Source organism: Hesperophylax consimilis, chromosome 15, assembly GCF_061612785.1.
Source record: "Hesperophylax consimilis isolate HC1 chromosome 15, BYU_Hcon_1.0, whole genome shotgun sequence".
Lineage (NCBI taxonomy): Eukaryota > Metazoa > Arthropoda > Insecta > Trichoptera > Limnephilidae > Hesperophylax > Hesperophylax consimilis.
Genome location: NC_142850.1, coordinates 5664220 through 5683437, shown reverse-complemented (window position 1 = coordinate 5683437; position 19218 = coordinate 5664220). Strand labels below are relative to the sequence as shown.

Sequence of the window (19218 nt, the reverse complement as noted above, 5' to 3'; positions counted from 1 at the left end):
CATCGTCGCCAAGTAAAACCTTCCTTTTCTTTCTCCTCATATTCCTTGTGATGATAACAACATTGATTGATATTATTTTTTCATTTACATCAAGTAAACATGGCACATCCACGAAAGATATCAGGTATTTAATTATTATTTGATTGAATAAAACAAGTCACAATTTATCCTCTGGGGTATTGCCTCATATATTAATTTAATTCCAATAGTTATAATAAACATTATATTACAATTTAACAAAAGTAAGTTTACATGATATGGTACAATAGATTATAATATTTTTAACAATATGATCTGTTCTAGGATTGATGACATTCTAAAACCAAACATTTTGCCAGCCACTTCAAAATGTTTGTACATAATTTGACATTTTCTTCAAATAAATACAGACGTACAATTTTATGATAATAATTGTAATAGATCTGAACCTACGATCTACGTTAATCTATAATATGTTTTAGTTATATAATTTTTCGGTGAACAATAATTTTTAACAAAAATAATATTGATCAACTAAATACGTGAAAATAATTTGGAGCTATTATTGAATACAGTTCATTAACGAAATTTCTAAGAATGTTATATATTTTTTTAATTTATTCAAAGAGATAAGGTTCAATATAAAATTTACTCACTTAGGCAAGCTGTTTCGCAGAAATTCAAAACAACACTGACAAATGGCTATTTACTATTGAAAGGTCAAAAGTCGATTCTAGGCGCGTTTCAGCTTTGTATAAAATTGTAACTAGCTGACTAGTTTAACAACATGACAGTTGGTCTCTTCTGCTGGTCATAATTCGTCCAAAAGCTGTAGCGGACTTAGAATTGGCATTTAACGGGAACTTTTAAACGGTCAAAAAAAAAATAATAATAAATATGATGACATTGTCACATTTAAATTTGAGCGAAACAACTGGGCCTTAAACAAACATAGCTGTATGTAATAATTATAAGTCAATTTTTAGGTTTATGCATTTGAAAATTTAATATGAAATTCAATACAGGTATATTATAGATTAAAAGTCAAAATTTAATTTAATATTATACTTAAATATACATAAACGTTTTCATTTGACATTTTTTGGTATCAATTAGCAAGTTATTAGTCAAGAAATATTGTTGAAATAGAATTGAGTAATCCTTCGCAATGGGAATTATTTTGATATTTTCTGAGCGTTCGCTCAGCTTAGGTTGGTGAAAATGACTAGAAAAGTTTGCGCTACCTGTTGTTTTTAAAATTAAAATAATAAGCGTTTCTTTTTTGTCAATCTTTTACAAAAATAATCAATCTAAAACAATTTATGCCAGCACATACATAATTATTTTCTTTTCCATATTAAAACTTAATTTGTAGGAAATTAAACTATAGAACTCAATAACATCGAGATGTTATGTGAAAACAGTTAGGCAATAGTGAAAATATAAAAAGTGTTGTTATTTTTTTGTGTTTCCAGAAATTTAAACAACTTGAATCCATTTTTTTAAAAGTGTATTTTTTGATTACATCGACTAAAAATTTAATTTTATTAATCAAACAATGTTTTAAAATAATCGTAAAATTAAAGTTAAACTAATTTCGATTCCATGTAATAATAAGTTCATAAATCACACAAAACTATTAAAGTTACAGTAAAATGGCCTATGAGTTTTCTTAATTTTATATATTTATTAGAGATATTGTAAAAGCAGAAATAGGAATCTCTGTTCAACAAATAATGTTTCGACTAGAGTTTTCGGTTTGGCATTAAATTATACTGTGGTTTAATCGTCGGCCGCTTCCAATTCGTCTTCTGAAAGAACAAAAATATATATTAGCTCATATTTTATCAAATTTTGAATCATTTTTACTAACATGGTTTGTTATGTGGATCAATCTTTCGGAATACCGATAACGGGCAAAAAATTGAAACATAATTTTAACCACTACCAAAGAATTACCCAAAAGTCAAGTAGCAGTTCTTTCTGGTCGCAGGATCAAAATAAACATTAATTAAAAAAACAGTTACACGGAAAAAAAAGAATATTGCTAATCTATTATGGATCTCTTAAAATAATTGGGAATTCGGTGAAAAACGGGATTTCAATCCCTTAATGAATGAATTTATAGGTTTCCTGATAAATTTTTAGCCAAATACGGATTAATATACAGGGTGTATCGGCACGTACCCGACAAACTTTAACCAGCTATTCCTTAGCACATTTGGAGTAAAAAATGTTATGGGCACTTTGCTTTCCGGTAATTTTTTTTTAATAAAAAAAATATTATTAATATTTTCACCACATGTCACCAATGTTTTATCCTTTGTCAAAGTTTTAAAACCCGTCTGGCAATATTTTGTTCGAGTTTCGTTGAATAATGTACATACGTACCTACGTTGGCGCGCTTTTACAATCACAACGAAATGGCACAGCACCATTCGTCTCATTTTTAACTATTATTATTTAGTGTGTACGAAAGAGCGAGGACACTTTTTGACGCACTTGCTAATAACAACTGTTGAACGTAAGAAACAAGGCAAATGACAGTAACGGAGTGTGGATTTTTTATTTATTTTTTGTTTTTAATGGAAAAAAAATGTTACCGGACAGCAAAGCGCCCATAACATTTTTTGCTCCAAATGTGCTGAGGAATAGCTGGTTAAAGTTTGTCGGGTACTTGCCGATACACCCTGTATATTTACGGTGTAAATCCTGATATTTTTTAACATCGTCAATGTATCACATATGTATCAAGGCAAATGCAGTTGCATGAACGCTTATTCTGATATATTAGGAATTTAATACAAGTTTGTCAGGAAACGACCTGCAATCCCGTTTTTAACCGGATTCCCAAGCATTATTTTCGCGGAAAACTCAACTCTTCAATATTTAACTCCAGGATTTTCAAAACGATTCAATCTTCCACACAATAGTGGAAAGGTGCCAGATCTTTTAGAAAGGAGATTGTCCATCCAATCCCTAAGAAAAGGAACCGCTCTGATCCTTCCAACTACCACCCCATACCTCGAGAATAGCAACATCTGCGATCGGTAATATAGATTTCTTCGAAACCAATCGTGTGGTGTTTAATAATCGGGTATGTTTATTAATCAAGAATTTTTTCATATTCACAATTCACTCGAGCGATTGGTGTCATACATTTACCTTATTTTTTTAATTAATAGCATTCCTCAAAATATTAATATGGAAACTGCTTAGTGCGGCTTAAAGCCAATGCATCCACCTATATTTAACATTTCTAACCGTATGTTTAGGTTCTATAAATTTGGCCCATTATAGCAAACGATCACTCAAATGTTTTTGCAAACTTGGCATAATATGCCAAAAATCACTCGAGTTGAAATTGTTTTTATATTATTTTATGATAAAATTGTAATTTTTTTATTTTAATATTTTTGTTCAGTTTTAAGTAAGGTTGAAAATATGTATATTTGTATCAAATCTTTATTTTACTTAACGATTTGAAAATATGAAAACAATCTTAAATACCTGGAATTATATTTATGTATTTTCTTATGAGAGTAATATATTAATAAATTTGCTCCCACCCTACTTAAATATTATTTTAAGCATATGCATAGCATTTACTTGAAGAAATATTGGCAGATCAATTATTTGAGGAATCAACTGCCCGGGGGATGAATTGTCGGGGGATTAACTGTCAGAGATCAAGCGTCAGGGATTCGTGAAATCCTTTCATCAAAGGAGGGTGGATAAACGGAAAGAAAACATTTATCGGATGAAACAAAAACATTACCGTTAATTGGAATCGGAACCCGCACACTGTTTATATTGTTATATCCCTTTTCATGTAAATATATTTTTGGTAATCTTTGCACGTAGATAATTGTAGTTTTATGCATAAAATGTTTGTAGTCTTTGTTCCAGTAAACAAAATTGTCTAATGCTAGTCTCACACGAGCGCCAAACTCTCATAATGTGGTACTGACCTATTCCACCACATATATTATGTGAGTATTACCCTCATGTGACAAACACAGGTGATTTTTTATTTGTATGATTAGTCTAAAAATATCAAGGTGAATAATCTTCTTGTCACGACGACAAACGTCAACAACACACATGTACACAAGTATTTTATTTTTGTTTGTACTCGTACATGCTTCATACAATGTGATTCTCTTCACAAATGTTAACAGTACTTTCTAGAGAAAATCAAAAAACCAATACCAATAAAAAATGTTGTTTTTACCTGGTGTGATAGATTTCTTTCCCCTCATTCCAACAAAGCCACTAGGTCCCCTCCGTTTCTGGTAAGTGTCATCTCCTGTCCAAGAAAGCCTGTCCGCCAAGTGCTGAATTTCAGATTTCTTTCCTCGGACTCCGACGAACTTTCCCCTGAACGGGAATCCATAGGGTCCTTTTTTCCCCCTCATTCCGTAGAAAGTGTTAGCGGATGGCACCTTCTTTCCACGTACTCCGTAAAATCCGAAACTCGGAGAACGCCTTTCCTTCACGCTGATGGCTCCAAGCATATTTGGTCCTTCTTGATCAGTTATTCCAAAGTTGTCGAGCAGAGATGTCTGCTCGTTTGAGTCCGTTGGTGGTAGAATTCCGTTGGTTGCTACTTCTTGCATTCCTAGAGCGTTTTCTGTACTTATACTTGTTGGTTTAGCTTCAAAATCTTTGGGGTCTTCGGTCTTGGCATTTCCTTCTCCGATTTCATCTTTTTTTCCTCGCATACCCTGAAAACCAGAAGGGGCACGTTTCTCTTCAACACTGTTCATGTATTCAAATTCTCTCTTACCCCTCATGCCTTGAAATCCTTTAAGCCCTCCAACTCTCTTGTCCATCACATCATCATCAAAGTATTCTCTGTCTGGAGAATAATTTTGCATGGGTGCTTCGTTGTCCATGAGATAATTCTTGAAGTCGTTTGATGAAGTGTCAATCAGGTCTTCGTATAAATTCAGAGGGTCTTCACCAATGTTGCTTTTCTTACCCCTCATGCCTTGGAAACCCATGGATCTACGTTTGTTGAAGAACTTGTTTCGGAGATATTCAAATTGTTTCTTGCCTCTCATTCCTTGGAAGCCTTTAAGTCCAACTCTCTTTTCAGGGAATCCTGCATTTAGATAGTCTTCAAATGGTTGAGAGGGGGAAAGCGATCCAAGGTTGAGATCGTTTTCTTTCTTACCACGCATTCCCATGAATCCCATGGGAGCCCTTTTGTACGATGGGAGTTGATTCCCTTGTCCATAGAAGTTGTTATGTATCCTGGCTAGATTCCAGGGGTCTTGTATTGCCGCGTACCTTGATAACTCATCTAAGCTAGGTAAGGGCTGGTATGAAACCTTTTCAAGTTCGTTTAATGGGAATATATCTTCATCTTGGACAGTGAAGTCGACGCTCTTCTTGCCTCTCATCCCCTGGAATCCGAGGGGGAGCCTCTTATGCGCCATCTCTCCGCGACATCCTAAAGTTAGCAGTGCGACTCCAATAGCCACCCATATCGTTGATTTACTCATTCTGAAACAAGAAGAAAATTCACATTATAATTTTATAAATGAAAATTCACTGTAGTATAAAACCTCAAAATTTATTAAAAAACAGCGTGTGATAATAAACAGGAAGAAAGACTCTAAAATACAGTGAGTGGAATGCAAGATAATGTACTATAAATAAAATGTAAAAAAATTACTCAATAAGGAAATTGAAATTAATGTGTAATTGCTAAATGAAATAAATTAACTTTCTTACTAGACAATACAACATCTAACGGTGAAGCTTTTTTCGTGTTTAAGAAATGTGTTTTTTAAGTCACATAAAAAGCACTATATTTCATGCTAATTTCATAATTGACTAAAATTGGTTGCCAGCGGTTGGCTCATCTGGTCTATCCCATATAAATGTTTTCATGTAATTTTATCCAAGATTGTCACTTACATATAATGGTAATTAGTACCACATAACAAACAAGTTTTCGCTAATCTAATGACAGACAAAACTCAAGACATCCAACACCCTAATTCGGTATGACGTAGATGTAACGCTATGTTAATATCATTACACGATTATTTTTATTTCGCATTTTCCTCGGAGATGGCTTATTATAATAATTTTCGTCGTACCTATATCAATGTCATAATAATTTTCTCTGTATGATCACTCAAATTTTTTAAAGATTTCGCCAAAATATTTATGTCTTTCAGTTGCCAAAGTTTGTGTTAATATACAGGGTGTCCGGAAACTCGTAGTACAAGCGGGAAACTGGTGAATCTACATCACATTTGGAGTCGATTTTGTAGTATATTTTTTTTTATTTGAGCTTTCGTCATCGAGTAAATCGAGTTTGAAGTTGATTTTTTTTTTTTTTTTTTTTAATCAAATTCTTATAAATTATTACTGAAGATCAAAGTACCCATCTAATTAAAACTATTTAAAAGTAAAACAAATGAAGAAACTCGGATTTGAAGCATTATTTTGAAATCACCCTTCATTTAACCCAGTGTAATCATAAAATATTTCTGCTCTGCAGGGTTAAAACATCTGTTATTCAACCCTAAACACCAGAAAAAACTTTAACCCTAAAATAGCCGAAAAATATTTTTTTTTGGTTTTTTTTTTTTTTGAAAATGCTCAAATCAAAAAACTTTATGTTTTTTTGGGTTCCCCATGTGGTGTAGATTCTCCAGTTTCCCGCTTGTACTACGAGTTTCCGGACACCGTGTATATGTCTTTCCGATTTACGAGTTGTTTAACCAAACCTACAAGAATTACCTACTTAATGTTTGGTTTAGAACATATAATTTTGATAACGTTTTCTTCACATTTTTAAAAGCATGAAGAACTTATTTTGCTGCGTATAAACAGAAGAAATTTACAGCGATACCCCGTGTGTTTGTGCTTTGTTCCTTTTCCACAACTCGTGGCTCGGCTCGGGGTAAATTTCTCCTATTTATACGCAGCCTTAGATGGGTAAGCATGATTTTCATGAATGGAGTATCGTAAATGATTCCTTTTTTATAAACATTTGTAGTGTTAATGTCTCTATGGATATCTAAATACACCTGATGTAACGATATATACTTTTTAAATAACAGATAGTTTTAACAAGAACGAGAAATAAATTATGTTAAAATGAAAATAAAATGAATACTGATACGATATTATGATAATGAAAATAATATGAAGACTGGTATAATATTATGATAACGATAACATAAATAAGAACGTTATTAAGAAGTATACGATGGTTATTTTTTGGGAAAGTGAAAAAAGAGATGAATATTATATATTGGTAATTTATTATATCAATGGTAAAAGAGTACGTATAGACAGTATCTAATTTCTGTTCACCGAGAAGGAATAATTTTAAGGCAATAGCAACTATCGAAATTAGTATACAATTTAGGATCCAACGAAATAAATTTGCAATTTTCCACTTTAAGGTGGTATGGTTCTATAATTCACAGGTGGAATTTACAAGTAAAGCACAGTACCATCCAAAAAAATTCAATCCTGGCGTGATTTTCCTATTTCCTAACACTACTCTTCCCCGTATCATTCCCCTCACCATACCCTTCAGCCGCACAACATACCCCAACTTAATTTTAAAAATTGACAGTCCTGCCATCGTTCCCACTATTAAATTCCAAGTGCCAACTAGGACTACAAGAAAAATATTACATTATTCTGCAATACATACATAACAAACTATCAGACTAACTCACTGACCAATAGGATACATGATCTGGGCAACAAGTATGGGGGTACTATTGATATATTTATAAAACTAAGCGTAATCTATACCAGCACTTTGTTGAATCCTACAAATTATAGTAGCGTTGCTAATGTATAGGTTAGTGATTTGTTTTATAATTTTTGATAGCTTACTAGATATATTCTGTTTTAAAATGCATGTAAATGCCCGGCTGGGCGTAAAACCAAATAAAATTAAATTAAAATACCCCAATTCGGGGCTACATGAAGAGAAATCGACTTTTGCCCTTACGATTTTCATAAAAGATCAATTTATGAATTTTATATCGATTTGTCTTGATAATATTGAATATATCATGACGATAAAAAAAGAACTCGAGTTCCGTCATCATGATAATATATTCGTAACTTACTAAAAGTTTATCAGGAAACCTGTAAATTAATTTGTAAGGCCTGCAATCCCGTTTATAATCGGAATAACTAATAATTTGAAGATATTTTTAATAAAATAGCAATAGAAATTTTCTCCACGTATTTTATCACTGGCTCCCACTAGCGGGGACCAGTTAGAACTCTTGTGCGGTACTGACGTTTAAAAAAATTATGTCACTAATTAAAAAATATCGAAGACTAATTATTATTATAAATATAACGCATTACCTAGTAATCTAAAACTTCCAGCAACAAAAACACATGGCAAAAGCTCTTAAAAGCTATTTCCTCATCAGTTTTTTTAATGACTTACACATTCTTTCTTTGAAACTCCGAAATAACTTCTGCGCTTATTTATTTTAATGTATCTATGTTGTCTTGTCTTTAATATAATGCTGTCTTTCCCGAAATGAGTTTTGTTAACTCATTGGGAATAATACATAATAACTTATTATTTTGTAATAATTAAAAATAAATAAAAAATATTTTTATTATCATTATTGCAACATGCACATCACATCCCTATTTCCGTATTTTTCATCCAAAAGGAAGTTTTTTTTAATTATATATTTTTTAATTCTTCCAATAATGATCTTTACCTTCTAGAGTAGTGCTTTATTGCACGCTATTATTGAAATACAATTTCTTAAAAATTCATGCAAAGCATATACGTTCTTAAAAGTGAATCGAAAAGCACTCCACAATCGATGAAGCTTTTATCATTATTACAAAGTCTGACAAACGAATGTTTCAAAATAGTTTTCCATTATTTGAAGAACTGGAGTAAAGAGAAACGTATGTTCTTTTCATTCAGATGCCTACAAGTCTACTCCGGTGGTGCATTGTTTTAGTTTTTGCTTTATTTACAGCTTACTGCAGTAATACCGAGCTTTTACTACTTCCCCTTGAGAGAGAGCTTTCAATTTCAATATGTTTTCACGAATAAGGCCTACACGGAGAAAATAGTACGATTGACTGCATGATCAATTCCTATTTAAATATTAGTCATTCAGAATATATCTGAACACGTGTCCTAATAAATATAATTAACGAAATTCGAAAACATATATTTTTAAGAACACGTGACTTCTTCATAACATATTCATAAACTCATAATAAAAATAATACTAAAAAAAACCTCCAAACTTCCCCACTGAACGCGTATTCGAAGAATTCAAAGTTCCTACTTTCAAACACTTATTTATGAAAAAGATAAATACTCATTCATAGCTGAAAGTCGAACCAGACTTAAATATATATTTACATGCCATAAACTACACATTTCTTTTGCCCTGCACCATTATACCCACCAAGGAAAACATTTCTTTACTAAATTATCAGAAGAAATTAGAAGCATTAATGATAAAAAAACAAATATTGAACCATATAAAAAAATATTTTAGGGAAATCGTTAGCAAAAAAACTGATTCCTCTAGTTTCATTTGAAAAGCTCACGAATTATCCTACTATACTCTATTTATCCTTCATAATATATATTTTTTCTTCCTTCCAAAAACAATAATTTGTATGGATTTTAATTACGTAATTTTTATTACTTTGTAACCTAGTTATATTATTTTTTCGCAAGTGTACACTCCTCTTCCATCCACAAGCAAATGCTTTTAATAGAAGTTTAGTATAAATCAAACAGTATGACTTGTAAACATTGTATATTTATTGTAAAAAACACAAATAATAAACAAATACAAAAACAAAAAAAAAAAATATATATATATATATATATATATATATTCGTGGTTTACTGATAGTTTGGCCTGCAATCCTGTTTTTAACAGGAAAACGAATAATTTGAACAAAATTTTAATAAATGAACAATATTCTATATCCGTAAGTTTTCTCCGTATAGTAGGTAAAATAACAAATTTCTATAACTTATACACGAGAAAAATTATTGTTACATTATGGCAAATGGTAAGAAATATATTAATTATGTAATTTTTGTTACCAATTCGAATTTGACCCTCGGACATACTTACATTTGTTTGAAAATTAATTAAATATAATGTGTTATTTTAATTTTCAATTATCAACCTGTACTAAAACTTGTGTGTGTTCCCTTTTTGATTTGCTTTGAAATACGTTTTCTGATAAGAACATAATTTTATATAATTTATTCAATTAAGGTAAAGCCATTGAAAAACGTACGTGTCTAATTTCCAGACCTAGTCGTAAATTTAATACATCCTTACTGACTTTTGCTTTCCTCCGAAATTACATGTATTACGATTATACATAAAATCTTAAAAAAATATTTTTAGAAAAAAACTCACTTCTAGATTTCAATTGTTTTATTGTTCCGTTAACAAATAAATATGATGTTTCTTTCATTATAAATCTTTTATGATTTTTAAAAGTTCTAGATTTAATGACAAATTTCTAACACAAAGGAAAGCCTTTTATTAAATAATTATTAATAAGAGAGAGAATAAAATTTATGAATTTCTAAAGCAAAAGCACTTTTAATAATCTCGATACTCTCCCCATGCAATAATTATTAGTACCTTCTGAGCGCAGACATCTAACTTACTGGCTTAGCAAAAAAATGTAAACGGATATCATATTTATGTTCAGTAATTTTTGGTTAATTTATGATTTTAAGCTAGTACAAAGTAATGTGGTAATTAGTGTGAAATTATGCAAATGTAGTCAGCCGTACGAGAGGTTAATTGAGTCGTATAGAATCAAAAGCAGAACTATCCAATAATGGACAAAACAAACTAAATACGCAATATTATTATTTAGGTCATGAAGTGCGTAGAAATGTAAAATTTGTTATCTAAATCGTATAACTGTGGTATAAAAAATGATTTGAAAATCGTGTTTGAGATCAAAGTTAGATCCCTTCATGAAATTAGAATCAAAAGCAGAACTGTTCGATTTCGATCGATTCTGGATAGTTTTGCCTTTGATTCCAAATGGCTCAATTATTATTGATTGGATTGTTTTAGCATTGATTTGAGTTAATTATTTGAATATTTATGTGACGAAAGCTGATGTGCAACTAAAGCAAGAAAATTGTGTGAAGGTTCACGGAAATTCGTCGCCACGACTAGTTGAAGAAACCACACGGCAGAACATATGTTCTAACACAGCGTATCGTGACAAAAAGGAATGGTGCCATTGAATTAAATTCCTAAACCAGCAGATATATTGATTAATCTAAATATGTAACCTTAAAACTTCTTAAAAATAATTTAGATTTACGTTTTTATACCTATCTCATCAGAATCTTGGTCTGAAAATTAATGTCTAATCTGTCGTATATTTTCTTCACTTGTAATACCACGCCAAACACCAGTGAAGTAATAAAACATTTATATGTAATGCAAAATATCATTACAATACACACTTTGGTTAAGCACCGTGATATAATTTATTTTTGTTTAAAATTTCCTAATATTTTAAATAAATACCTCTAAAATTGTGTTTCATGCCTCTATGTATTTATAATGTGCACTAATCTGGTAAGTACCTACCCGAATGCATGGCAAATGGTTTAAGTCCATGTTTCAAAAATATAACTACTTGTCATTGGGTGTGTATATTGCAGGGGGGTATAACTCTATTCGAAAATTGGAACCGAAATATTGTGACGTCATATGATTGCCTAATTATATCTACCAATGAAAAATTCTGAAAGTCTATGGAATAAACTTTCAGAGTTTTTCATTGGTGTAAAGTATAATAAGTAGGCTCCGATTGAGAATTGTACTGTATTTATATTGGCATGTCTATAGTTTTTAGGACCAAATTTGTTTCACACAAAAAGCCCGAAGATATCGATCTAGTGAGTGTTTTATTTTTGGTATATTGTCTCTTACTGTTGTTTGAAATTTGGCATCTGCCAGTTTGAATTTTTTTTTCTCCTCTCAAATTGATAACTATTGCATGGTCCAGACAAAACCTTACAATTGCAGGAAGGGATCTACAACAGGTTAGTGCATGTTTTTATTATACGTTTAGGCAATTTTTAACCATAATTTTTGAGGTGAGAATAATTTGTCTGTTATGATTTCTTGGATATGGTACGAAGCCCGTTTTGTATTGGGGCTATTTACACGCTTTAACCTTTGATTATATAAATTTCTAGATTGAGCGTTCGAGCGACGAAACGCCAAAAAAAATATCAGCCAACTGTTGGCTGATAAGCTCGTTCAGTCCGCACAGTTGCGAAACTATCGCTGTGCGGTAAACACGTGTTGTGTGACATTTGAAAATGACGATTTGCGCTATAACAGTGTGCAGAAATTACAAAGGACGATTGAAAATAACTAAAAATGTTACCTATCATAGGTAAGTTACCTTTTCAAAGCCATATAATAACCATTTAGGTAAAGAAACAATTCAGTTTTAATAGTGTAATTTAGTCTTACAATCGTCTTGACAACGCCATATTTTGACGCATTGTTTACAGGGTTGCCTGTTCTTCAAATTAAAATACCCACATAATGTAAAAATTGCAAGGCGCAAATGACGCCGTTCTATTTATAAAGAACATTAACTTTAAATTCAGTAAATTTAAATGATTCATCTCTTTAAGAAATATAAGAATCTAGTGAATAAAAAAAATTAAATTTAGACACAGCGATACCTGCCGGCCATTTGGCAGCGTCTAGGAATGAATCTTTCTTATTTTCCGTATTTCTTGTTTATTTGTTAAAAATAATCAAATAAAAATAAATCTCTTTTAACAATGATTTTCTTTTCATTTATATCATTATATTTATGTAGAAAACTATCTTACTTAAATGAATTCAAAATTAAACGAATTATAGGTCCCGCAAAATCGAAACATATTTTTTCCCAACTTTTTTGGGAAATACTAGGGAGCTGGTATCACTCAATACGCCTACAGTGACGTTAAGCGCTTACGTCAACGATATAAGTTGCGTATACTTGTGTGCGTGACACGCACACAAGTATTTCAAATCTGGCCTGTTCTTTCTGTCGGAATAACAGTGCGACACTCTATCTAGACATTTATATAATCAAAGGCTTTAACATACTTCATTATGAACAACAGTACTTATTACTATTTGCCGGTTTTTTCGTTACCTATCGTATTTTATTATTTTTTTTATTTTCATTGTATTTTATTAAATTGCGAAATTTGGGGCTTCAGTGCGGGTAAAGTACCTAGCGAGATCCACATCATCAAATATTAGTGTTTGAAAATATTATGCTATCAATAAAAATATGTTCAAAAAAATATTAAAAAAGAAATAAAATATTTCACCAAAGTTTTGAACTGTAACTCGACAGTTTATCTCATCAGAAGTGCCCAAGTACCAATCTGTTGTCATAATATAAATATTTGTATTTTATTTTACTCATGCCATGAAGGCTTTTATATGTATACAATTTTTAAGGTAAGTTAATCAAGATTACATTGATGAGTGTATTATTGTATAGCTTAATAAGCCGAGTACGGACAATATAAGCAAGTAGTACAATTTTAATGATAATTTAATGTTTATAAGACACGGTTTTTATGCATAGCACAAAAGATATTAAATTATTATAAGCAATTATTAGTCATAGTCAATTATATTTCACCAACAAATGTAGATGATATAATATGTCTCGACGCCATCTAGTGGGAAATTTAGCACTAACAAAGCATTTCCTACAAAAATAAAGTTGGTTGTTTATAGATGGAAAAAAATATAATAAGCAGTCATTGTTGATTGAATTACTAGTACATATTGAATTATTTGGCGGGTTGTAAATAACCCGAAGTGGCTCAGTGTTCCAAAGCGTCTGACTGGACATCAAAAGGCGCGGGTTCAATTCCCGTCGGTGGCATTTATTTTTACTCGGGAGATATTTGCAATTTGTATTGATATTACAGGCGACGAATTATTATTGCTTATAATAATTGGTTATCCTTTGTGCTATGCATAAAAACCTTGCCTAATAAACAATATTTTATCATAAAAAAATTACAAGTAATTGTTGTTCAATAAATAATAATAAGAGTACACGATACTTAAGGTACTATGAAAGTAGTAGCGGAACAATATTTTGTAACATTGTTGACGTTAGTAAAATAAATAATAAATGGTTTTTTCAAACATATTAATAATTAGCAAACCTTTATAATGCCAGGTTTATGAGGAAAGAGAAAAAAACATTTGATGAAAAAAGGCCATAAGTTTTTTTACAATAACCAGGTAAAAATGTTTCTTGTCACTCGGTTTTATCCAACGCCTTCCTGGAACAGGTGTCTTAAATGCGTGTGGTGACTTAACAAGTAGGTGCTCACAATAGGATTATTGATGCGTGTAACTTTAGAGCGTCTTATCTCTGAAAATCGGTGGCCCACCTGTCAATCATCGGTTATGTGAGAATAGTAAGTATTCACACGTAAGGCACAGTAAATTAAAGTGTAATATTTGTGTACAACAGTAAAATTAACTGCCTTGTAAAATGTTGCAAGAAAAATCTCTGAGATTTCTCTACGTGGCCGTGGGGGAAAATAGCTCTATTCTACCGACTTTCTCTTGGGTCTGTTCGGAATAAACAAAGGGATGTACACATTACTACCCATTTCTTCAGACTGATATGTGGATGGTTTGAAAACTCAAATATCATGGACATCATTTATTTCTATGTTCCTGATGGTTATCTCCGTCACCAAGAGCATAAACTATTCTATCTCCCCGCCTGCAGGAGTAACTTGCCAATGGTCATGACGTTAGGGAGAGCAATATTTTTTTTTGAACAGAATCAATTCAGATATCGAGAGATTTAGCATCAAACAAATTATTATAAGCAATAATTTGTCGCCTGAAATATCAATACAAATTGAAAATATAATAAATAAATGCCGCCGATGGGAATTGAACCCGCACCTTCTGATGTCCGGCCAGGTGCTCTGAACCACTGAGCTACGTCGGCTTATTTCAATCGGCATATTTTCAATTTGTATTGATGCTCGTATCGTAGTCAGGCGACTAATAATTGCTTATGATATTTTTTATCCTCTGATGAATGAGTATAAATATAGCTGCCTTCAAAAGGCAAACTCTGTTACTACTAGTTTAGTTGATTTACTAACTGTCTATATATATTCTTTACAAATGTATTTAAAAACGCTATCAAATAAACCATTTTTTTAATGTTTTAAAAATAATAAATTGAATTTAATTGAAAAAAAAGTCTTAAAATCTTTAGAATGCATTAAAATATTTTCTAAAAAAAATTTCTGTATTTGAACAAAGCTGTTTTTGCTGTGGGTGTTTTTAAATAATGAAAATAACAATAAATGGTATTTTGTTTACTGTTGATAGATTACACCTAAATTCGATCAGTTTAAAAGTCTATATAAATCAATCATCTATAAAGTATTTAATACTAAACAGAATGTTCTTTTTTATTAATTTTTATCTCACTTACAACTCAATTTTACATATACCACTATCTAAAAAAACTAGGATTTATATGATACTTAACATTTTATGGATAAATTTAAAATCTTCAATCATAGAAACAATGAAAAAAATATTGTTATACCCACGCACAGCCTTTGCCTTTGTGTGATTTTTAGTTAGCATTTAATTTTATTTTTTATATCCGTGTATTTTATTTATAACAGTTCCAATGTAACAAAAATATCAATTAAGAAAAATAACGAAAACAATAATAAAACGGTAAATATATACATTATTATACATTTTTTTTAAATTTTATTTTTTATTTCATCAACAAAATTACAGAATATATATAATATATCATTAGTAAGTTGTATAATTATATGTAAGTTAGAAACAATGAAATTGTTGGAAGAATAATGTTACAATAATACGGCAGTTTCTAATATAAGAAAAAATATATATGAATGTAAGAGTGTTATATAGAAATGGCATAATATACTATATTTTAGGTTGTGCATAACCTGCCTCACTAGGCGAACCTGTATTGAGGCAGAATTTTTAGTTAATTATTTCTCCATTTAGTCTATGGCTTGCTAATATGTAAATGTTTAATATGGGTTCCCATACAGCAATCCATTATTTTAGGTTACATTATTGTTTACATATTGAAGATACAGATAGAATAAGTTTAAACACAATACATTATTTTTATTATCTTGATTTGGGAAATCGAGTTTGATGTCAAAGATACTTGAAGGGATTCAGACACAGTTTTTCTTAAGGAATTTATTTTAATCTAATGTTGAGGGATAATTGAAAATGTTGTAACACTCTGAATACCCATAAATTGAAACCTTGATCTGTACAGTAACAAAGCTACACTTCCCACGGTCGAGGAATCTCTGAGTAATAGTTGCTCCCTAATGAGGTAGCATCTACATATATCTTCTGTCTATTTACATAAATAAATAAGTAAATGTGCCTTTTTTTTACATCTTAATCTCCGAAAGTTTTTCAACGATTGCTTTGAAATTTTGATACAACGTTGCATACAACCGCTCAGACAGACTGAACCTGTTCTAAAGCTAGTTCTGAGTAAATTATTTAAAGTTTGAACAAAACCTGTCTGTGGATGTGGGTATGCATGTAATATGTAAGGTGTATTGGACGTGAACTATAGGTATTATCTGGGGTTCGTATGAAACATCTTTCATTTTGATCAATGTAAGAATAATTTTAAAAAAGTTCTAACAGTTTTTAACGACCTACCCTTTTACTTAATTTTTTCGAGCTATGATGATTTATGCATGACGAACTATCACTGACTAGAAACATAATTAATTCTGTCACAAATAAATAAACACAATCACTCGGCAACATCGCCATAACATATGTACCTATATATCAGGGTTTTCCAATAAGAGGTGTTATTTTGATATTCAATCGTAAAAGATCAATGGTTTCGTTGCTTGTGTGGCACGTAGCGCCGTCTAGTTGAAACTAAAAGTTGTCCAGATCAATACCATCCAATTACGGCCATAAGAAATCATTAATCATCTCTCGATAGCGCAATCCATTCACCGTAACTGGTGCTCCAGCCTCATTTTCGAATAAGTAAGGTCCAATGACTCCACCGGACCATAAACCGCACCAAACAGCACACGTTGAGGATAGAGAGTCTTTTCAACAATAACTCTTGGGTTTTTCGAGCCCCAGATGCGACAATTTTGCTTGTTGACGAAGCCACCGAGGAGGAAATGGGCCTCATCACTCAAGATGATTTGCATTTGATTCACTCAAGTAAATTTTAATAATTTCAATGCGTTGTTGAAGCGTGTATCGTTCCATTTTTATTAAAAGTAGAGTTCTGCTGGAGAGGTCAAAAGGACTCCCTCAACCAGTCTCTCCTGATCCGGTGTGCCACGCAGTTGGTGGCAGACGTATCCGACGCCAAAACCCGAACCAACCTCACCCAATGAACCCGGGCATTCCTGCTAAGTACCCAAACGTATCGAACCACTTAGGAGACCAATGGCAGAGGTGTTGATCATCAAATCAATGGTTTCTGGCGTAGTGGTACCCATACCCGCCTCTCAAACTGTATTGTCGAGCGAGTAGCACAAATCTGTACCAGAATTTGTCAGGGGGAAGAGGGATCTTGCAAACATTTTAGCACTAAATAGTCACCGTATCAAGGAGACTTTTGTAATAAATTAGATAAAAATGTATGTAACGTTGTACGTATCATTTAAAAAGACACGAGAAAATTAGGTATAGATTGAAGAATGTCAAGCAGTTGATTGCATTACAGTAAAGAGTCGTCTGCCAAATATTTTTGAATTTTTGAGAAGAAGAAATTTGCCGTCTAACTTCTGCACAATTCTTAATTTATATAAACCCGATATTACGATTATACACCCCTTCTAACAGACTTGCCTTCCATGTAGATTTGAATGAAAACCAATGTCACCACTGACATACTGTTTGAATATTAGATCGAGATAGACACTTCCTCCGATAGATAGCTATGTATATCATATTGCGTACCTAACCTGTATCTTTTAAATTCCATAATATTGTAGTATTCGCCATTCCATTTGATTTTGAATTAGGTTTTTTTTTAAATTTTATTTGAGGAAACCGCACAAAAGTCCCAACTGCTCCTAACCGCATGGAGCTAGTGCCACTATGGTAACCCCTATTGGGGTATGTACTATGTTGTGAGACTGAAGGGTAATGGGGAGTGAATGAGAAAAGTAAAGTTAGGAAATAGGGAAATCTTGCCAGGATTAAATGTTTTTCCAGAGCACTCTGTTTTATAGAACCATACCACTTTGAAATGGAATGGAGTATGGAGTGGAGAGGAGATGGGAAAGAAGAAGGTGAGGAAGTACTTGGCTATTCAGATCTGGTCACCAAACACAACCAAGGTCATTATCACATCAAGGTTACTCCAGGGGCGATATTGAGAGTATCTTCCACTCTGGAACGTGCCGCAAATATACTAAACATTATTTTTAGCTATAAATTAGTAAATTGTGAAATAACACAAACCCATCGATCACAGATGACGTCATTTGTACTGTTTGTGTTTGTTAATGTGGTAAATAAAAAAAACTCTTAACACCGAACAGAACACAGTAATTTAAAGAAAAAAAAATCTATACAGTCCATCAACCAGATGCAATAAAAGCGATTATCATATTCTAGAAGCAGATATTTCTGCTGTTATGTTGCGTCCTGGAGCAATGGAAAATTGATCAGTTATTTTTTTGTCTGTAAACCCGACCGCGATTTGTAATAGTTTTTGTTGCTTCCTAGAAAAAGACATAAATCCGGGGACGAAAAACACTTTCGTTAAAGGATATGTATCAAAAACAGAATGTCATTTTTTATCCTCACTTCGGGGTGATAAATAAAGAAAGAGGGTGTGCGATGAATACTACTTACCCCGTACCGCCAAGCTAAAGCTAATACTGACTTTTTCTCTCGCGACGCTTGGAAATATATAAAGAAAATCCTTGCGTATCGCGATGAACACTTTCCGTAAGTAGGTAAATATCTACAAGGATTATTTTTTTATAACGATAGACTAATTTTTTTTAAAATACAAGGTTTTTTATGCATAGGATAACAAATTATTATAACTTTTGATGTCCGGTAAAGTGCTCTGGACCTCTGAGCTACGTCGGTTTATTTCCAAGAC

The 19218-nt window shown here is 31.8% G+C and overlaps 1 protein-coding gene across 1 annotated transcript in view; it reads right to left on the bottom strand.

Moving 5' to 3' along the window:
• Positions 1–210: 210 nt before the first annotated feature.
• The window catches only part of Tk (Tachykinin), a 228930-nt gene continuing 209922 nt past the window's right edge, over positions 211–19218 (bottom strand). Inside the window, exons 2-3 of the mRNA XM_089640170.1 lie at positions 4214–5490; positions 211–1790 (exon numbers count right to left, since the gene is read on the bottom strand). Of these exons, the coding sequence (XP_089496296.1) occupies positions 1762–1790; positions 4214–5489 (1305 nt within the window). The 5' untranslated portion in view covers position 5490 and the 3' untranslated portion in view covers positions 211–1761. The remainder of the gene's footprint in view (positions 1791–4213; positions 5491–19218) is intronic.